This window comes from Arctopsyche grandis, chromosome 4 (assembly GCF_051622035.1).
Source record: "Arctopsyche grandis isolate Sample6627 chromosome 4, ASM5162203v2, whole genome shotgun sequence".
Classification (NCBI taxonomy): domain Eukaryota; kingdom Metazoa; phylum Arthropoda; class Insecta; order Trichoptera; family Hydropsychidae; genus Arctopsyche; species Arctopsyche grandis.
Window position 1 is genome coordinate 10691721 of NC_135358.1, and position 24176 is coordinate 10715896.

Sequence of the window (24176 nt, forward strand, 5' to 3'; positions counted from 1 at the left end):
TCGACCCTTCCATTGTCACTAGGGAGAGATTGTTGCGAAAAACTGGACCTGATGATTGCTAATGATCCGATGAATGATTTCAATGCCAGACACTTCAAAGCGGATCTTAACTATGCGAGGTTATTCGCATGAGTGTTTGATCGTAACCATTGTGCAGTTTGGATTTAATGAATGAACCAAAAGTCGAGGTCACGGACATAAATACTTCACGATGTCTTACGGCGAATCAGATTATGGTTATTTATTTTTGGTGCGTTTGGTTGAGCTGTGGTTATGGACTAAAATAATTCAACATATTTTTTTGTCAGCCTAGTCTAAGTCATTCAAGTAATGAGTTATAAAATAAGTACAACAAAGCCAATACAGGAAGTGGCTCAAAGATAGGAACCAAATATACAAATATGAGGAGAGATAGAAAACGGAATATGTAGGCGGGTGAGAAGTATGACAAGGGTAGATATAATGGAGAGAGCATTGAGATTGGAATGACAATGGGCGGGTCACGTACATAGCTATAAGAACGGACGATAGATGGACGAAGGGAGTGGTCGAATGGTACCCGAGAGAGTATTAGGGCGAAAACACACTGAATGGTACGTGGTACGTGTTTTTTTTTAGATACTTTTAAACATGCGAAAAAAAAACGCATTACCCTTAGCCCATATACATGGTACACAGTCCCAAAAATCACCCCCTGGAGTGTTTTGGGTGATATTTTATCCTTGTATTTATCCTTGCTTGACAGTGATCGATAACGGTGAATCCCATAGTTGAAGAAATGCAGGAGACACATATGCACTCTGCATGTCCAACTACACCCGAATTCGGCTTGGGGAACACCCACTGTCACAGCGGGGAGCCAAGGACATGTTGTTCCGTACCACTCAGTGTGTTTTCGCCCTTAATGGGTGCAAGGAAGGCAACAGAGGAGATGGGTGGATTAAATTATAAAACATATGTGAGATGAGATGGATGAGAGTTGCACAAAACAGTAAGGAATGGAAGCGTATTGGGGATGTTAAATGGCTGTAAATAATGATGATGATGTTGAAAATATTTTAACGACTTAAGTTTTGAATTGCATCCACATCACCTGACTAATAGTTGAAACTACAAAATCAGTATCTCCCACTATAACTTCATACATATGTATGTATGTATGTATAATATTTACATATTATTTATTATTCTTTGATTTTATGTTATTTGTCGAATTAAGAATTATCACTGTGATTAATGGTTATCATTTATTTTCCTATAAGAATTGGCGTGGTACTTCTGTAAGGAATATATGCATAGTATATAACTTAATTAAGTAACATCGTTACTTGTCTACTACATACGTATACATATGTATAAGCAAAGAAGAATTCAGTAATGGCTTTGACTTACATATGTACAAACATATGGTTACTTATTAAATGGTTAAAAATTACTTAAAAGTTTCCCAAGCAACGCAGTGTTTGAAATGTAAAAAAAAAATATTACACCAAAAAGTGCATTGACCCTGATTTTATCTCCAACTATTGAATCGAATCATAGTATTATACATACATATATATATAAAAAAAAAAACACTCAAACACTTACTAGACATGCCAAAACGAAAGAATGACACAAATGGAAATCGATTGAACGGCTGCTTAATTTTGAATGATTTGCATTATGCAACAAGACAAGTCCTGCGGCAAGGTTGCATTATAGCAAAAATCTCGGATACACTTTACGTTTCAAGAAAAGGACTTTCACTTTTCCTTCCCGCAAAGTCACGATCGAATTACCTGTGAACACGTTGACTTCGACACCGCTATGCATTTCATTGCATTATTTTTTTTGAAATACGATACTATGACATTAAATTTAATAAAAAAAGGCGATAATCGCACTTTCAGATCGACCCTCGCAACTCTTTTCGATTTGATTCGCAACGAGTGAGTTTGATCCATAATTGATCTACCTTTAATGATTCCAAAGCCTACAATAATCAGGTGATAAAATAAAGCAATTAGTGTAGTTATTTGACGTTTGTGCAATATGCGTTTTATGCACTCGCAATAAGGCCAAAGAATTCGTTCGTGTGAAGTAAGCCCCCCGTTCATACAGAAAATTAATTGTGTAACAAACATACGCATTCGCTAGACATTTTAAGCTAAATATTAAAAACCACAATGTAAGATTGATTATCATATTACCATTTAGCGTATAGCCATCTATCCATAAACAATTTTTATTTATTTATTATTTAAATCTGAATTGTTTAGTATTTATTTTGTAGGAACATGATTTAGTCCATCACATTCTAATAGATGAATCATCTATACATATGTACATCTACCGGTTTTTTTACAAACCTCCTTTACGTTTCACATTAATTAAAAAAATATTGTATTATAAAATCAATTTTTATATTATCTTAAAGTCAATATACCCCAAAAACCCAAAAAACCATAATTTTTCTTGTGGTTCAATGGCTAACTTCTTTATTTGTAATAAAATATTATCAAATTTGGATAACGACCTTTTTAATTGGAAAAATTTCCCTTCCAAATCTATAAACAAGGCCCCTTGATTTAACGAGATCAGGGTCAAAAAAGGTAAATTCACAACACACGTATGTAATATTCGATTTTGTCTTTAGAAGTATTTTATATTTATGTTACATTTTTTTACTCATTTAAAAAATTTTTGAAATTTATCGGTAATGATCAGTTACAAAGAAAATTTCCTACAAAATTTTTCTTTCAAGGTCATAAATCAATCTGGGCCAATACCGAATTCAAGCATTTCGTAGCAATTTATCATAGAGCTTAATATTAGTAAGCTCATGTTTACATTTAAATTTTCTCATGGTTGCGAAAAAGTGGGCTGCTCTCATCCGATTTTACTTACAATAAGAGTACATATGTACATACGTAAATGGAATTGATTTACAAACAGAAGCCGATTTCCAAAGAATTTTTTTTACCGTATATATAAAAAGTGTGGAATTTTCTCTGAATTCCACTATCTTCAAAGACGGTAAATGTATGTAGGTACATGCATATAATACATGTGTCAGACGCATACCCAAGTGCAAGTATCTAATTGTCTAAAACTCTATAAGCGAAATTATTACTCAAGACTTCGACTCCGATTTCCTTTTGAGGTGGTCCAATGTGGTCGTCGAAGGTCCTCAACCTGCATAGGTGTGGTCACACACATATATGCGATTTTTTCGCCTTCCTGCTGCTAACGTGTGTGACGCATCTGGATATTTCTTCACCGGTAAGCGACTTCGTAGTCATTTGGGTCTGTTATTTGCATTACTGATTTCTTACGCAAGTGCATTGCCGCCTGTTCCTTAACTGCACAAGCTAGACTTTTTTTTCATCTACACGACTAATTATTCCAAATTGACTAATTCATAGAGTCATATCGAGGCATGGAAGTCGTAATGTCTTATTGCAAATTATATTTTTAGACACCATATAGATAATATGTATCAAAGTTCAATTTCGTCTTTAAATATTTCTCGTGCATCTTAGTAAAAGGTTATAGTTAATATTAGACAAGAATAATAGATAATTAAACTTAAGTTAACTTTTCCGGATTCAAAATCTGCCTCTAGCCATGGCCTTCTTGTCCCGCAAACTATTTGAAACAACAATAGTATAATAGAAAGGTTTGGGTACATTTAAACCAAGAGTCGTACCTAACTCATTAGAAACTGGAGCAATTGTTTTCCGGTTGGGCGTATTAAAAACATTATATTAAAATAATGAAAAATGATCACTGAAACACCGTTCATAGATTTCCTCACAGAGAATGGCGAATACTCAGAACGGTGATTGATGTCTAATAAGAGCTATAATCGTTTCGAAGAAATTTGATTTGAAACGAGAATAGTATGAATAGATGGAATATGCGTAGGTTGACCATATTTTCCAGGACTCAAAACGGGAAGTTGCGCAAAAAAATTGTCCTCAAATAAACGTCTAAAAATTTTATAATTTTTCCATCAAATAACCGTTAATATTTTCAAGGAATTATAATTTTTTTCAGAATGTACAATTCTTGTAAACAAGGGAAAAATAAAGAGGTTGAAAAAAATTACACCTATATTATATTAGGTGTTCTTGTGCCGCAGGCTGTTTTTTTTTCTGAAACGAAAAATTAGCATATAAAATAACTACAAAGTTTCGAAAAAGATATTCTCGGTTCTTTTTCATTGCAAAAATTATGTGCAAATGAAAATTTTGATTTTTATTTCTTCGTTTTGTAAGTAATATAGTTTCTACCAGAACGTATATTTCTTTAGAAGAAGAAAATTAAATAAGATAAAAATTTAAGTATAATGTAATATTTTATTTTACTGTTATCATATAAAATATCACTTTTCTGTCTGTTTGTCTGAGATAACGCTCGCCGTAATATAATAGTCGTTTCGATTTGACATACATATGTACGACACAGCTAAATCACTGCCAACAAAATGTACGAATATAATATACAAATATAATTGCGAAAGAAAAAAACGTCTATATATGCTGTTTGGTATCAATGTTTGCTCTAGACTAATGGACGTCTCTGAGCATTTAGCGATTAATTAATTTTTCTATTGCTGTTTTGTGTAGTAGGTAGAAACACGTAGTAGCATATGTAGGTAGAAACATGTAAAATGAATCATGTTTCAAAATATTTAAATATTATATTAAAAAATAACTTTTGTTTTGGGGAAAAAAAATATTTGGAAAAATATGGAAATAGTATATGTAAAGTAAAACTCTTGTGCATCGTGGACGTACAAAACAGGACAAACCAAACAATTGTACGAAAACGACGGGACAAACGCAAATAACGTAATAAACGGGACGTATGGTCACCAAAAATATGCATCATCTTTTCAAAAAAAATTTGGTATACGTATGTACATATTATATACATATGTAGATATAGTGGAAATATTGAGAGCTGCTGGCACTAGCATTTGTCTATTTATACGAATATATTTACAATACATACGTATGTATGTTTGTATATGTTTTAATGTCGACACGTTTAACCACACCCTTTCGCTGGAACATGTGAACGACATTGATAAGTGGACATGTTACATATTCGCAAATTTCGCAAGAAAATCGTTCTCGATAACTGCAAGTTATTTTTACGATTTGTGAAAATGCAAAGCGAAAGAATTGATAAAAAAAAACTCCACGCTTAATACAACTACAGCGTGTCACGAAATATATATAAATATATACATATATATATATATATATATATATATATATATATATATATATATATATATATATATATATATATATATATTGTTTATTTTAAATTATTGATTTATTTACCGGGTTAAAAGCTTTCAGTTATTATCTCAATACATATTTTCTCGCTTTCTGGTCGTTATAATCAAAACTGACAGTACGTGCCATGCGAATACAATGAAGGCTACTCGATAGTTTTTGCCATTATATTATAATATAACATTTGCCAATTCATTATTTACTAGAGTGCTCAGTGCGGATCAAATTTGGATCTCTTGTATGTGAGGCAACGTTTCAATTTGAATAACACTGCTTTAAATCAACACAATGCCCTCCATAAAAATATTTCTTATATTTATAGACTTGTCATAACGTCTTGGCGTAACTGACAGATGCTGTAATTATTTTACTACACACACATGCATATACGAATGGGTGATTTATAACATTATATTATATAAATACACAAACACTATAATTACTTCCAAATTCGTACGAAAAATCGCAACGCGAAAATTTGTCACACATAAGATAGATAGATATACATATTGTATATGTATATGTATGTTTTTATGTACATATGTATGTAGCGTGTAACATGTTGCACCATTGTTTGAATAAATCAAATATTGAATAACCGGTTTGTCGAACAATATGCGAGACGATCTTAGAGTTTATTGTATTATGCAAAATTCATACGATTGTATTATGTTATGCAATTGGAACCGATTATTATGTCAATTGGTATACTTATCGCTAGACTATGTATGAATTTGTCAAATCTATTAGCTTTTTTTTATTTTATTTTGGTAGGCATTTTCAATCGTGCTCTCTTAGAAAAGGTGTACCAAATATAGCATAGATAAATAAAACTGTTAATCGGTCAATTTAAAAACAGTTGATTACAAGTGGAAAGTCATTGACTTACGACATTTACAATATGTATGTACGTACGAGTACGTACTTACACAAATACATACATAGGTACATATATGTATGTATATATCGCAAATGAATTATTAAAAAATAAAGGTATAAATTGATAAAGAAATTAATTTACATTCAATACATTAGTGTCAATAGCCAAACGATTCAGTTTCTTTGTTTGTTTTGACAGTTGACTCGTAATTTGATATATGAAAATCTATTGTACTACTCAAAATGAAATGATTTTTTGTCAATTAATTATTATTTTTTTTAATTTATATTTTCCCGTGATGCTATTACGGGTTGCCCTGAGCGACACCTACAAATGTATGGTATTGTTACATACGCCGCGTATTAAGCGAATAGAATCCCAGAGACTATGTTACCGTTCAAGGGTTATCTGTTAACGGATTAACTAAGTGCTTGCACTTAGACCAACGGATATCTGTTATCGGATTAACTAAGTGCTTGCACTTACTTCCAGGATTATATCTGGACTCTAAGTGCATCTGTTAGGCCCTCCTGTTATAAATTAAAAAATAAAATAAAATAAAACACAATATTTAAAAAATACTGGTGGCCTGTAATACGTTTATTCTACTTTTCCCAGATTCTGGACATAAGTCCAAGAAAATAAGTGATAGTAATTTGTGAATTAAGTTAAACGGAAATATTGTTTTAGGAACTGAAAATTGGATTTCCACTATGGCTCACATACGGAATAGATTGACGATATAAAAATGTAATTTGAAAAATCAATCTATAATATTATATACATACATATGTCGAAAAAGTATTGCATTTATAGAAAGGAACTCATTTTCTGTTTGATATTGGTTTAGAGACTTATATTGATGTGAAACATAATGATTCTGAATATACATAAATCATCGCACCGATATATGTACATATGTATGTATGTTACATAGAACCATGAATGAAATGTGTTCGGCGTTAACGCGCTGCGACCGATCCGGAACCACTTTTACCCCCTTTTAGATAATCCCGTTTCCGTGCACCGTGTTATACATAAGAAGTTTGGCCTGCATTTCAGACCGCACGCGCATTGTGACTTATATGCAAAGTGCACCGACCAGTTGCATAACAGCTGCACATATACATAGCCAGTGCGTTTATAATGGCCGGTTAATGTTCGCAATTTTCCGGGTCTGGGCCGGGTAGGCGGTTACGTCGAATTGCACCCGATGACAAGGTTGTCGAGAAAGGCCCGTAGAAAGTAAAATTCGGTCGGCGAGCGCATATTTTTGTATTGGTCGTGTCAAGGCCGACAGCGTTACACTTTCGGCCAAATCACGTTCGGTCGGTTCCGCACAAGCCACCCATAATCGATAATTCACACAAATCGATCTACTTTTATTTTCTTTACTACGTAATAATGCATCTAACGTAATACGTTACCACATGTTGATTCAAATTTCATTCTGGAAAAATTTAGAAAAATCGTATTGCGGTGAAGAGGTGAATGATTTCAAATAATACGTACCTATTTACGATATTAACCTTTCCTCACCGAAGTGGGGTATGCAAGTGCCCCAATATTTACGTTTTTCGTAATAACTATGTGGTTTTCAAAACTATACACCCTATATTTCTTGTATTCCTAGAATGAACTACAAGAAATTTATTTTAATAGATTTTGTATGATTTAGAAAAGGGGTACATCGCAAAAAAATACATTTATACGTTTCTACGTTCCAAAGTATGATTTAAAGGCGATAAGTCATATTTTTGACTGTTCGCTTGCATATTCTTGTTGATTGATGAATCAATGCGAGAGAAAGAGACAGCTATATTTTCGTAAGCTATTGTTTTCGTCGCTTTTGGCGCGTGGCTATTGAGTCATGCAGTCGCCCGTTGGCCGTACCTATGTGCGTTAGCGTATTGATGCTTGTCGTTATTTTTTAATACAAAAATAAAACTAAAACTTTATGTATAAAATGATTAATAAGACATATATTAAGCCCACTTGTAATGAGAAAAGCTGTATTTTTATTTAAAAATACTGGGGTCTTACTCGATCCCGGTTCAGGACACTCGTTCGATCTCGACGCTACGTCCTTCAAAGGTTAAACTATTTAAGCGATTGTTTACCAGTAGAAAGGTCGTGGATTCAAATACACAGTAGTATAGCTCGGTGGTTGCGCTAATGCTAACCACCTAGAGGTTAAAGTCCTGGGTTGGCCTCAATTGAAAATTATTTATTCCGAGTATTTCTGTAATTCTGCTGGTCAGACTTGGATATTTGTGACTTCAAGTCGAATGTTTCCTGTCAAAGTTTGCCAATTTATTTGATTTTATTGTTGAAACGGTTCCTCATTAGCACTTACCGCACTGTGATGGATAGCGAGTGACCAGGACTTATATTTTATTTTATATCTCCAAATATAATGAAGACAATCAGCCGTCGCCTCTTAGAACTTGCCATTTTACCTAGCTTAATTGTTGTGACGGATCAAATAAAACTAGTCCGAATTTATTGATTGTTGCAAGCATGCAAATGCTTGCGGTTTGAAACTAACATCTGTATACAACATTTTATGTTTCTCGTTATGAACATATGTACATATGAATGGACCTAGTTAGCCAAAATGTCAATTTAGGGCGACCTGTCATACCACTATGGCATATACACATGTACAAACACATATGAAAAATAAAATAAATATTAAAAATACCTATATTTTAGAAAATTGATGGCATTTTAAATTCCTTGTATTCAATACAATGCTCAATAGCTATCTATTTGATTTTGATTTGTAAATGCTTTTTATTATTACTAAATTATGTTTACAATGCATCTTATATCTATTTTAATAGCTACTGTTCTACTGATTATTTTCTATTTAACAATTTTATTTCATTTTTGTTAGTAATCATAGTATTATATTATTCAAATGTTAATGTTCAGCATAATAAGAAAAAGAGCTCAAACACCTAATAGCTATCTATGAATTTATATATGCATATACAAATTGTTAAAGGTTACATTTTGAAATGTGTTATTTATAAATATATATAATGATTCGAAGATTTTTTATAATCAATTATTTTCAATGAATAAGATTTTTAAATTTGACCTAAATTTTTCTTAAAATGCACGATAATGTGCACGGATTAGCACACTTTCTATGACTTTGCACTTGCATATGTATGCACATTCAAATATATACATATGTATATGAATATTGTACAGTCGACCCTCCTATAGCGATCGGTTAACGAACCCTCATGAATTAGCCTAGCAGAAACGCATAAAAATGTAAATAAAAGAAAAGAAAATATAAAAAATTAAGTTAGAGGTATTTTATCCTGTATCCTATTTTCATATGATTTCATTCCCTTTTATTTCCCTTCTTTTAGAACAGATCTAGCGTGTTATAGAAGGGTTGACTACACATATGTATGTATGTACATCCACGAAAATAAGTGAGATAGTGACTCGTTTAATTGAAGATCAATTAAAGTAACTAATCTATTCTTTTAATATATTTTTTTAATTGAATATATATTTAGTACGTTGTTTACGGTCGAATCGATTACCAATTTTCTTTTACACCCAAATAAATACTTAGTTTAAAGAAAAATCATTTTCATATAAATATTGTAAAGATACTGAGAAAAATTTGTAAAAATCTAAATAGATCACCTTCGTAAAAATCAGATAAATATGACATGACAACTGTGTATCCGTGCCCTAATTTTCGATTGCCATAATAACATTTAAATTTTTACGGAAAAGTCGATTCATCTCGAGCCCTTGACAGTAGCTAGGTCATACATATACGGCAAAAAACTTGTAAAGAAAAAATCTGTGACGTAATCGGATTACTATTGTAAATTAATATGATACAAATAAATTTAAAACAAGATCTAAGTATATCCGCATTTTTATAATGATTGACCACCGGATACGTAACATACGTGATTCAAAAGTTCAAAGAAAACAAAGGTCATTATAAATGCCCGGGCCTTCTGCGTTAATGTAATGTAATGTAATTTATCACAACGAATTCGTATTGGTAATAATCATAACATAATTATACCTTATGTTAACGCCTATTAAATTTAGAAACATGTGCACATATGTAGATATGTTCGACTTAATCACATCGTAAAGCTTTTGTACTCAAAAAAGCTCATTTTATTATTTTTAATTGCGATATAAAGCGATAAGAAATGCCGTTTGTGGTCGAACTACATATTTCGTGGTACATTTAATATATTCTGCGTGTAATATGATAATATCACATAACGTTATTTACGCAACGTATGTATGTAGTTCTAATGCACGAGTATGAACGTGTTCATACGACATGTACTGCAAATAAATAAATGACATTAATTTGATAAGTTGCGTATTGATTTTATGTATTTTTTTTACAACATTGTATGCTCATGTGTACATATTCGCGTTAGAAAAACATCTCTAATCTGCAATTATAATTTGTTCCATTGTGAACGTCAACTGTGGGTGAAATAAATGGGGTGCCGTGAGTCACTGCCAAAATCGCATTGCGACTTAATAACGCCCCAGTTTCACCTCATTACATTACTAATCGGCAAAAGAAAACATAAATCATCGTTATTTAATATTTACATTGACCCTGAAATGTGGTTTTTCGTCTACTATAATTTTTTTGTACTGACTTAGACGAAAAACTTATGAATAATCTAAAAACTAGACCCAAATGTGTAGCAATAATTATTTCATGGAACTAAGACTAAAAACATATATGAAAAAATTCCTCATCTACATTCTACAATTTACCTATGTACATATTATATTTGTTTAAATAATTACTGAATTAATGCTGTAAATAAATCTAAAACATGGGATACGCATAATCGAAAGGACGAGTCCGAATATGGGAGATTAACTTCAGATGATTTGAGATTTTCACTTTCTGAGATTCATTATTAAAAGCTTTCAATAATTATAAAAATAAAATATATCTATATTCCAAGGTAATGAAGTTGCCGAAGTCAAAAAGATTAAAGTACAAGTGAGCATTTCGATAATTCATATACATACCAGTTTGTTCACACACGAACCAATCTGGCCAGTTATACCTATAGTGTACACAAAATAAAAAAATGACAAACGAACAAGTTTGTTCATACACAAATTATTAGGCATAATTTTAAATATTCTCAATCGTTAGTTCCATCCTCTATGTACGGTGACCGGAAAAATGCACTCGAGATAGTTGCACTCTCGAGACATCCACACTTTCAAAGATACACAACGAGGACTATCGCAATAGAATTCCACAAAAAAGCGACAAGGGTATTTGTATGTTATCCGAGGGTGCTAACCTTTTTTTGTGGAATTCGCTTTTGAAAATTAGAACTTCTCTGAACTGCACTACAACTCAGTGCAATTTAGTGCATCTTTCCGGGTACCTCTATGCACATACATATGTATTGCTTCGGTCTATTAATTAATGTGCGCGCGCAGAATACGGAAGGAAAAGCATGTTCCTCTTGTTCCTGTTGTATCCTGCTCGCGCAAATTAAGTGAGTATGTACGTGAGTATGTACCGTTTACCATGCACCATTTTTTTTTGATCTTTCGACTTAAGATCTTTCGATTTTCGATCTTTGCCTTCCGATATTTGCGTTTTCGGTAATTTAACATTCCGGCTCGTCACGTAGACCCGTATTGCTTACCCTGGGTTGCAATATTTTAAAAATTAATGGAAACCGTAATTATAGCAACGTTGTTATAAGGATCATATAGGATTTACATTTTAAATATTTGGCATATTGACATCTCAAAGGTTTTGACAGGTCAAAAGTGTTAACAGCTACAAGTTTCATGCGACACCTGGTGAGTCTATTTGAAGATAGATTTTGACTTTTAGTTCTTAAACTAAAACTAATAGTTCCTGTATGAACAAACTAGCATGTTCATGAACGAACTGGAGTGAACATTTGGACTATAACGTATACCTATACAATACAATGTACACGAATATACATAGGTATAAACAAAGTACTAGTACATATATATGTATGTAGATGTGTTAAAAAAATATTCAACTTACTTTTAATAGACAAGTATTGTAAAATTCGCACCGTTTCCCACAATATTCAAAAGACAAAATTGTGCAAATCAATTCCATACGGTGGCGAGATACTATATGTGTCGCACTACTAAAGTGCACGGCGTTGCACCAATCAATTACCATATCTCGCGTTCGGTCTAATTAAGCGTGGATCGCGTCAAATATGCGAGTAAACGCACGGTTGCGCAACTTTTCGAACCGACAGGTTTCGCCGCCACATACATTCGTATACCTAGAGGAACATACGTGCGAATAAACAAACAAAACAGTCGGCCCTGAGGGCAAAAGTGCACGAAAAAAAAAACTAGAGCGAACAGACACGATGACCGGTCTTCCACCTGGCCGAGTGGTAGGGTGCAACAAGTGCAGCGACTATAAAAGCACCGCGAACAGCTTCAATTGGCACAGTTCACTGATTCAGTCACAGCAACTATCACATCCTCAAAAATGGCATTCAAAGTACGTGCTCAAATCATATGCCTGAAAAAGCTAATAAAAAAATAGATCGGATACAAATCTCAAGTATCCTTACTATGATGTCTTATAATCCTTCAAATTTAAATAGCATTTTTTTTAATTCAATTCAATCAGTATTTTTTTTGGTTATCAGTTCTAGTTGGATTTAATTAGTAGTAGCATATTATTTAACTGATTTGTACAATTTTGATCAATCTTTATGCTTTTAAAACTATTCCAAATTCACTTGTGTGATACAATATGTAAATCAGTCTTCATTATCTCATGAGCAATACATATATAATTTTGGATTACGACAGCAATATGAACTTAGCGTTACATACTAAATTAATTATTATGTTTATTTCAGTTCTTCGCATTGGCCTGCTTCGTAGCAGTAGCCCAGGCTGGAGTCATCGCTCCAGTAGCCCACTATGCTGCTCCAGCTCACTACGCAGCTCCCGTAGCCCACTATGCAGCTCCCGTAGCCCACTATGCTGCCCCAATTGCCCACCAAATTGCCCCAGCTCACTATGAACAATACGCCGATGCCCCAGCTGAATACAACTTTGAATACTCCGTCCACGATGAGCACACCGGTGACATCAAGAGCCAGAAGGAAGTCCGTCATGGAGATGCCGTCCAAGGATCTTACTCCTTGGTTGAACCTGATGGCACCCAACGTATCGTAGAATACACCGCTGATGACCACAATGGTTTCAACGCAGTCGTCCACCGTCAACCATCCCAACACGCTGTTGCCTACAAACCCGTAGTCAAGGTAGCTGCCCCAATTGCCCACTATGCTGCTCCAGCTCACTATGCTGCTCCAGCTCACTATGCTGCTGCCCCAGTTGCCCACTATGCTGCCCCAGTTGCTCACGTAGCTGCTGCTCCCGTATACGGAGGATACGCACATGCTGCTCCCGTCGCTTCCTATTATCATCATTAGATCATAACAATTTGAATTGTTTGTTGACCATTGCGAATTTTAGTATTAAGTAGCTAATATTGTAAATAAATTATTTCAAAGTTAATCCAAATCTATTATTCATCATTGCCATTTTTCCCTATCACATTACATCTTAAATAAAATCATCGTCCCAATATACATACATACTGTTACCGTTTATTGAGTCTTTGATCAAAATATTATATAACTCAGACTAAGTAAATTCAAATATATCATTCACATTATCCCTCAACACATTACGTCTTAAATAAATTCATCATCTCAATATATGTGTACATAAATATTGTTACCGATTATACAAAAAGGAATCTTTGATCAAAATATAACTCTAAAAAAATAAAGGAATTAGACATGACAAAAACAATACATTTAACACGATTATAAAAATAATAAGCTATATAATAGCGGATAATAATAATAATTACAAATTATAAAAAACAACAAAGAAGGAAATGTATTGCACCTACCGCCAGTTCCAATAAATAAGAACCAACTGCAAATACAAAACATCTCTGTGAGGCCCAAATGAAAGAGAGTAAATCAAAATTCCACTCATAAATCACAATCTATCATGAAAGCAATGATGAGCGCAGACTACCAGACAAATAGGTTAGAATAATATCCGACAATTTACGCTCACTAAGGTGGAAAATATTACATTCACATTCAGCAGCAATGATTTCATAAATATTTCGATTTCAATAATATAATAGATAGATTTTAGGATGGCAATTTGGAAGCTGAAGGGGTCTGTTGGGCCTGACGGTGTGCCCCCTGACGTATTAAAGGCATGCTGTAATTCACTCTTAGAGCCTCTTTAGTTTATTTTTAACCTTATTCTTGGTTCTGGTAATTATCCTGAAAAATGGAAATTATCTAGTTATTCCTATTCATAAAAGTGGCTCTAAAAATGAGGTTGAAAATTAAGACCCATTGCTATTATCTCGGCTATTCCCAAAATTTTGACATCATACTTCACCGTTTGATTCTTACGCAGTTTAAAAAATTATTGTGTGATGAGCAACATGGTTTTACACTAATCTCACCTGCTTCACACATTTGATCATGTCTAAAGTTGACTTTGGTCAGCAAGTTGATGTAGCCTACTTTGACTTTCGTAAAGCCTTCGATCAAGTCAATAATGACGCTCTTCTGATCAGGTTAGCTGAAGTGGGTTTTTCAACGCGTCTTCTTAAACTATTAGCTTCTTATCTTAGTGATAGGAACCATTTTTTTTAGATATGGTCATTATTGGTGATTCTGATTTCTCGATGATTTTCATTTCTCGAGAAATGAGAACTCTCAATTTAACTTCTGAAATTTATATAACACAGTAAAGTATCGTTTATTCGACATTATTGGATTCAATAATACAAATACATGTTTTCGCATTATTGGAATGTAATTTTTGTATTCATTTTATATTGCATTCTGCCGATTCCCACGCCTTATTTCTTCTTATCGGAGAGGTTTCTATAATCACTAGAGACACGGATTTTGCTATTAATGCTCAATTTATGATAAAATTCGGAATATGTAGATGCTAAATTCGTAAAATATGCGAATAGATGCTAAAATAACAAACAAAAGTGAAATTAGCATTAAATTTATAAAATTAAAAGATAATTTAGAAGGGTCCTCCTATTCTATCCCTTTGCCCATTTAGTACGTGAAGAAATTGAGGGGATACAGCAGAGCTTGCAGTTTACCATAGACGGTGTTTTTCCTGTCGAAACCAAGAAACTGCTTGTGTCTACTACTGTAAACAAAAGAAGACTGTTGGAGCTGTGTATCCAAAAGGCTGCTCGAAAAAGCGTTTTAGAACTAGACTTGCACTCAAGACTAAATGAGACAAATCTATTGCTCCAAAATTGAGTAAACTATCCAATCCATCTGTGGCAGGTACAAAATCTAATATTAATGTTAAAGAAACAGTTTTGTTTTTTAGAAACCTGTCATTGCCTAATAGCAATAGCAAGGATATCGGCACTATTTTAGACACTTAATAGAGAATACAAAAAGTTAATCCACGCCGGATATATTGCTATTATTGATGGCAACAAAAAATAAATATGAAGAGTTTGGTTGTGCCATTAATTATATTTGGTGTCCCGTCAATAGTGTGGTTGCTGAAAGGTATTTTAGTAAATACAATATAATTGTTACCGATCGTCGCATGAATCTCAAAAAATAATCTGTATAAATATGATCCATGTTGAGTTTTAATAAATTTTTAATGGTATTATATTTTTATATTCATATTTTTTGTCTTTGTATTTTTATATTCATGTTTTTTTCATTGTAATTTTAATTCCAAAACATTTTTGAATTTTTCTAATATTTTTTAATTGTTGTGTTGTCTTTAAATTGTATACATATATGTATGTACATATATAAATTTTATTAAAATTCATCGAAATTTTTTATTATATAAAATTAAACTCTTCATAAAAATAGATGCTAAAATTGAACATTTTTAATGCCCCAAAACACTAAAATGCAAAATGAAAATTCTAAAATTGACAAAAATAGATGCCCAAAATACGTGGCTCTAATAATCACCAAACCAAAGATGATACCGCCAGCCGGGTAGAGTAATAGAAACAAACAAAAGTCAATAGCACGAACATCCTTATAAATTAATTCAGAATCAATACGAAAAAAAAAATATATGTATATATATATATATATATATATATATATATATATATATATTATAGGATAAATTTGCGGTCCCAAAAACAACGTATTGTTGACCCGAGGAAAAGTGTCGAGAATTCGACGTGTAGGTCAACCGGAGAGTGTTGTTTCCAGAGCGACTATATAAACCCGGTATTCACTTCTACATTTATCAGTTCACTACTGTTCGCAGACTCAACAACCCACAAACAATTAAAAATGGCATTCAAGGTATATACACCACACGATACGACTCTACAACTTTTATCTGAGAATATTTGATCGATATAATTATTTAAAATTTTCCACTTTCCAAATTTTATTTATAAATGCTTCAAATACAATACTGTCTTACGATGTACTTAAAAAATTGGGATTCTTTCTTTAAATCTCACATTTTTTCATTAAAAAAATATCAAATATCTTTTATTTTATATATGTATTCATTTTTCAATTTTAATATTATAATGTAATATATGAGTTCAAAACGGGGAATTCAAAGTATATGTGACCTACAAACGATGAAATACGTAACGATCTGAGTGCGCTCGTATAGTGTTAACCCGGTATTAGTTTGTTTTCATGTATAATTTAATGTAACTTAATATGTGCAGTTTTAAAATTGGATTACAACAGCAATATGAACTTAGCATTATATAATAAATTAATTATTATGTTTATTTCAGTTCTTCGCATTGGCCTGCCTCGTAGCAGTAGCCCAGGCTGGAGTCATCGCTCCAGTAGCCCACTATGCTGCTCCAGCTCACTACGCAGCTCCCGTAGCCCACTATGCAGCTCCCGTAGCCCACTATGCTGCCCCAATTGCCCACCAAATTGCCCCAGCTCACTATGAACAATACGCCGATGCCCCAGCTGAATACAACTTTGAATACTCCGTCCACGATGAGCACACCGGTGACATCAAGAGCCAGAAGGAAGTCCGTCATGGAGATGCCGTCCAAGGATCTTACTCCTTGGTTGAACCTGATGGCACCCAACGTATCGTAGAATACACCGCTGATGACCACAATGGTTTCAACGCAGTCGTCCACCGTCAACCATCCCAACACGCTGTTGCCTACAAACCCGTAGTCAAGGTAGCTGCCCCAATTGCCCACTATGCTGCTCCAGCTCACTATGCTGCTCCAGCTCACTATGCTGCTGCCCCAGTTGCCCACTATGCTGCCCCAGTTGCTCACGTAGCTGCTGCTCCCGTATACGGAGGATACGCACATGCTGCTCCCGTCGCTTCCTATTATCATCATTAGATCATAACAATTTGAATTGTTTGTTGACCATTGCGAATTTTAGTATTAAGTAGCTAATATTGTAAATAAATTATTTCAAAGTTAATCCAAATCTATTATTCATCATTGCCATTTTTCCCTATCACATTACATCTTAAATAAAATCATCGTCCCAATATACATACATACTGTTACCGTTTATTGAGTCTTTGATCAAAATATTATATAACTCAGACTAAGTAAATTCAAATGTATCATTCACCATTACCATATTCCAATATACAATGTGTACAAATATATTGTTACCGTTTATACAAAACAATCATTGTTTAAAGAAAACGGAATTATTGATCAAAATATAACTCATACAATAATGAATTTGTATCAGAACTAATTGTGTAAACTGGCAATCAAAAAATTCGTTGAAAGCGGAATTTGAATTATTAGTAATAATTAAAATATTTAAGTTATATTCTAAAGGAATAAATAAAAAGTATGTAAAGTAGTAAAGGTAAGAAACCGTAATAGCATATTTATTAAATTTAGGATGAATGAAAATATCTACATATATTAACCCGACTATATATGTATATTAAGTAATGTTAAGTACTGAACCAATTTATGCAAATTTTCCAGATCGTGACCATCATATCATATCATAGGTAACACAGATACAAATCATATCTTTGTATTATTGTAAAAATATTCTAATGTTACTATGACATAAATTGAAAAAAAATGTTATCAAATAGATATAGGAAGTGTTAGCTAAACTAAATATTTAGAAACAGAAAAGAGATATTTTACTTTAAGATGCAATGATCTCTTTATTTAAAAAAAAGCATCCCCAAGTCTTGGGCGTATAAGGTCTGAGTGAGAAATGATGAAAATAACTTTTTGGTATCTTGAGTAATTGTTTTTCAAAAGAGTTCAAAATAAAAAAAACTTCCAGGATATTTAAAATAAACTCAGTATTTTAAAATTAATCGCATTTTAATATTAAGCACGATCTTTTACTCCGCATATTTATGTAATTGAAGGCATACATGATCAATTTGATAAAAAAAGTTAAGAAGCCCTAGATTTCAAGAAAATTTTATGAAATGCTAAAGTTGAGAAAGTAATATTACCAAACGTAATATATGTAACTCTTAAGGAAGTTATCTGGTAAAAAGTATATAAAATAAAATCGTTTTGGAGCACATTAAATATTATGGTATTTAGTACATACATAAGTACCTACATATATTCCTTAATTGCCTACAATTTTCCTCAATCAAGCATATACCTACATATATGTACTTCGTCATGCCAAACATAAATTAATTACTGTCATGAATTGAAGTGTTTTCAGAAATGTTTTTCTCTAGTGCAGTGGTTTCCCGGTGCATAATGGAGGGAATATCATGTGTCCATATTTTGGAGGTGCAAATTTTTATTTGAAACTTGACAACAAGTAAATTAAATAAAACGGACGAATTCCGAAAGAAGTTTGATCTCAATTTTATATTCATCCAAATCGTAATAGTAGCGATCGACATACTCAACGTTTTGCATTCACAACTATGTATGTATGTACATATGTAACGAATATATGGTAAGTGTAAATATGTATGTAGGTACCTACCTACAAATAATAGATAATTTTATTCTATTAAATATAATTTATTTTTGGAATATTGTATATTCTAATATTCATTTATATTTAAATCGTAATAAAGTCTCGTTAAGCTGTTAATTCGAACGTGTCATTTTTTTTGAAACCCATAGATATATTTGGCGGTTGATTGAAATTGTTATATTATAATAATTTTTTTGTGTAGAGAAGTTTTCCTCTATCCAAAACATTAAATATTAGTTCGGCATTCTCATCATATTATTATAAGAAAGTGATCTCTTATCATAATTCTGATATTGTTTGTATATGTTACTGTTAAAGTGTATCTTCCAGTTGTAATAGATTTTGACTAGTTAAAATATATTCCAACTAACTTGCTACCAACTACCGTTGTAGTTAAAGACTATTTTCAGTTTTAATAAAGTTTGACTAGTTGGAATATATTCTACATATCTAACCCACCTAAGTTGATTCATATGGCGAATTACATCCAACTGGTCAAAATATACTACAACTGAAAACACAGTTCAATTATAAATTGGAATGCTGGATAGTTAGATGAAGAAGTTAGGTTTTTCATAAAAACGTCACACGATTAGTAAATTGAGTTGGAAAGTCACATATTTGTTTTGAACACATTCTTAGAGCTATCGTTATATGGTACTCATTACCTTTATTCGTAATACCTAGCAAATATTAACGCATTATTGAATTATAAAGCATTCTTAAAAACATCAGAGCTTTCAAAACTCAACTGTTTTTTTTATAACTGGCACATTTGTTGAAATATTGTTGAAAGTGTATTTGCGCTTATAGATATACATATGTATAATTTACAAGTTGAATTGTATTCGAATATTAGTGACCTAAAATGCCAGTTGGAATATATTACAACTGAAAATACGCTTCGACCGTAACCTATTTAATAGATGGAAACATTCTAGTTGTCATTACTTAATTGAATAATAAGATAAGAGTACGCAAAAGTTTTTAACAGAAAAAATTTTATGGAATTTCAGCTCCTAATTTGGGATGTGGACGAGTGGAAAACATATTTAACCTGAACTCTTTAAATCACTTAAAGTACAAAACCTTGCGCGATATCTTATATGTACATATATATGACACAACCCCATGAATGAGAACTGAAATCATTGTATAATATGCGGAAAAACCAGTCTGAAAGTGAAGGAAAGAACAACCATTTTTGGTGAACAATTATCATGTTAAAACAGATTTAAAAAAAAATACAGTTAGCATGAAATAAATAAACCAATATCATTTTTCAAACAAAAAAAGTAATTAAAAATCACAATTAATAGCTAATAGATAATAAGCCGTAACCCAAAGCCGACTGTCATATCAATATTGAATGTCACCGAATAGTGTGACAGTTGTGCAAAGCGAGAGGTGTGATTGCAGAATATTATGTAAAAAACAATGTATCTAGATCAAGTATGGACAATTAAAAAAATAAGCCGAAAAAAAATAAGCTGGACTGGTCATGTTTTAAGAAGTAGAAAGTTGGGCAATTCCAGAGTATATAAACGACACAACTTTATTCAGAAGGTACAGTTTGTCTCAGAGCTCAAACAGTTCACGAACAGTAATCAGCAACAATGGCATTCAAAGTGCGTAGTTAATTGTGATAACGTGCTAAATAACAAGAAGACTTTTAAAATAGTGAATTGTGTTTTAACATATATATTTTTTCGGTTTTCAGTTCGTCGCTTTAGCTTGCCTCGTGGCCGCAGCCCAGGCTGGAATCCTCGCTCCAGTCTCCCACTATGGTGCCCCAGTTGCCCACTATGCTGCCCCCATTGCCCACCATGTGGCTCCAGTAGCTCACTATGCCCAATACGCCGATGCCCCAGCCGAATACAACTTCGAATACTCCGTCCATGATGAACATACCGGTGACATCAAGAGCCAGAAGGAAGTTCGTCACGGAGATGCCGTCCAAGGATCCTACTCTTTGGTTGAACCTGATGGCACCCACCGTGTTGTCGAATACACCGCTGATGACCACAATGGATTCAACGCAGTCGTCCACCGTGAACCATCCCAACACGCTGTTGCCTACAAACCCGTAGTTAAGGTAGCTGCCCCAATTGCCCACTATGCTGCTCCAATTGCCCACTATGCTGCCCCAGCCCAATCTTACTATCATCATTAAGTTATGATACCTCAACATTGAAACTCCACTCCCTATAGTTTTAAGTAGTATTTATTGAATAAATTATGAAAAAAATATTTAAATTTTTTATTTATTTGAAATTTTTATACTAAATGTGATTTGTGAAGATATTTGATTATGTAAAATGATAAATGATATCAATTGGGTACTCATTCCACTATACAAACATATCACAAAAAATACATTACACTGCTTTTCAATTTCCATCAGATGGTTTACTATTTACATAATGTTATATGTGGAACAAGGGTAGTGGACATAGTGGATAGAGTGAAGAGATTGAAATGGCAATGGGCGGGTCACGTAGCTAGGAGGATGGACGAAAGGTGGACAAAAGAAGTGCTTGAATGGTACCCGAGAGAAGGCAAAAGAGTAAAAGGAAGACCGCAAGGAAGATGGGTGAACGAAATTAGGAAAATGTGCGGAATGAGATGGATGAGTGTTGCGCAAAACAGAGACGAGTGGAAGCGTGTTGGAGAGGCCTTCATCCAGCAGTGGATGGCGAATGGCTGTAAATGATGATGATGATGATATGTACAACATATTATAATAACTTTTTATTCCAGACGATAGGGAGAATAGTGCAATCCCCATCGTCCATATAAATAATAAAAATGAATGATAAAAAAATAAATATAATATAATGACAATAATAATATACATATATATGTACATATAATGCGATATTTTCCACCTCGGTGAGCGTAGATTATCGGATATTATTTTAATATATTTATCTGGTAACCTGCACTCATCATTACTTTCTTAATTTGAATGTGATGTATGAGTGGAATCTTAATCTACTCTCTTCCATTTGGGCCTCGCTGTGATTTTATGTTTTATTCATATTTTGTTTTATTTATTTTACTTTATCTTTCTCCTTTGTACATTTTTATGTACTATTTTAATTGTATTATTATGTTCCTTTTGTTACTTTTTTATTATTATTTTATTTTAACATGTTTTCTGTTTTTTAATTTTTCTGTTTTTTTTTACTAATTTTACTTGTATTTATATATTTGTTAAATATAGGCCATTGTGGCGCATTAGGTTCTTCCTGTAATGCCACAATGGTCCAAAACTATTAATAAATAAATAAATAATAATAATATTAAATAATAAATAATAATAATAGTTATAAATAATAACTAATAAAAGAAAGTCTATTTATGGCGGTCGGTGGAGTAACTCCATCCACCGAACATACAGAGAACAGCAGAAATGAGAATTCGCAGCAGCAAGCAAATAATTTGACGATACAAATAAACTACGGCGTAGGGAAGCCGCTCTCATTCTGAGAATGGCCCCAAAGTGAGACACGTGCCCTTCTACAAACATCTGCGATGCATTGTAACCCCTCGATACCCGAAGAGAGTTCGATATCTATACATATTCTTATTTTTATTCAAATTGGACTATTCTCTTCCTCGTTTAATTTATTTACATACATATTTATTTATTTAAAGTTTGGACTACTGTAGCATTACAATGGTCAAAAATATAACAGAAAGGAAACAAAATAATAACTAAAGAAATTAGACATGACAAAAACAAAACATACATATGTATGTATGTATATATATACACAAACAATACATTTAACACGATCATAAAAATAATTGCTATATAATAGTGGATAATAATAATAATAATTACAAATTATAAAAAAACAACAAAGAAGGAAATATCTTAAATAATAAATATAAAATAAATATAAACATATGTTGGTATATACACAGACAAAAATACATTTATACATAATCATAAAAAACAATAGCAACAATTAATAATAGCAGATAACGTAAAAATATCAAATATAAAATATAACATAAGGAATGTCTTGCACCTACCGCCAGTTCCAATAAATAAGAACCAACTGCAAATACAAAACATCTCTGTGAGGCCCAAATGGAAGAGAGTAAATCAAAATTCCACTCATAAATTACAATCAATCATGAAAGCAATGATGAGCGCAGACTACCAGACAAATAGGTTAGAATAATATCCGACAATTTACGGATTACAATTTACGCTCACTAAGGTGGAAAATATTACATTCAGATTCAGCAGCAATGATTTAATAAATATTTCGATTTCAATAATATCATCATCATCATCATCATTTACAGCCATTCGCCATCCACTGCTGGATGAAGGCCTCTCCAACACGCTTCCACTCGTCTCTGTTTTGCGCAACACTCATCCATCTCATTCCGCACATTTTCCTAATTTCGTTCACCCATCTTCCTTGCGGTCTTCCTTTTACTCTTTTGCCTTCTCTCGGGTACCATTCAAGCACTTCTTTTGTCCACCTTTCGTCCATCCTCCTAGCTACGTGACCCGCCCATTGCCATTTCAATCTCTTCACTCTATCCACTATGTCCACTACCCTTGTCATATTTCTCACCCACGTGTTCCGCTTCCTGTCTTTCCTCGTTATGCCAAGCATACAGCGTTCCATACTTCTTTGAGTGCATTGGATTTTATTTTGCATCTTGGCGTTCAGTGTCCAAGTTTCACATCCATACGTCATCACTGGCAAAACGCATTGATCAAAGATCCTTTTCTTCAGGCAGAGTGGCATTTTTGATTTAAAAACAGCATTCATCCGTCCAAATGCACTCCACCCCAATTTCATACGTCTCTTTATCTCTTCATTTTTACTACCAGACATGTCAATTATTTGACCTAAATATAAATAATTATTTACTACTTCTACTGGTTTATCATCTAAG

At 32.9% G+C, this 24176-nt stretch overlaps 2 protein-coding genes and 1 pseudogene across 2 annotated transcripts in view; 2 read left to right on the forward strand and 1 right to left on the reverse strand.

Annotated features, from left to right (window-relative positions):
• The window catches only part of LOC143910245 (zinc finger MYM-type protein 1-like), a 727250-nt gene that overhangs the window by 148616 nt on the left and 554458 nt on the right, over positions 1-24176 (reverse strand). The window lies entirely within an intron of this gene.
• On the forward strand, positions 13092-17647 carry LOC143910745 (uncharacterized; the record flags this gene model as incomplete). The annotated part of the gene is made up of 2 exons (XM_077429343.1): positions 13092-13667; positions 17060-17647. Coding segments are annotated over 2 exons (1164 nt in total), but the record flags the coding sequence as incomplete, so codon positions are not given.
• Positions 20864-21420, forward strand: LOC143910747 (cuticle protein 7 pseudogene; annotated as a pseudogene).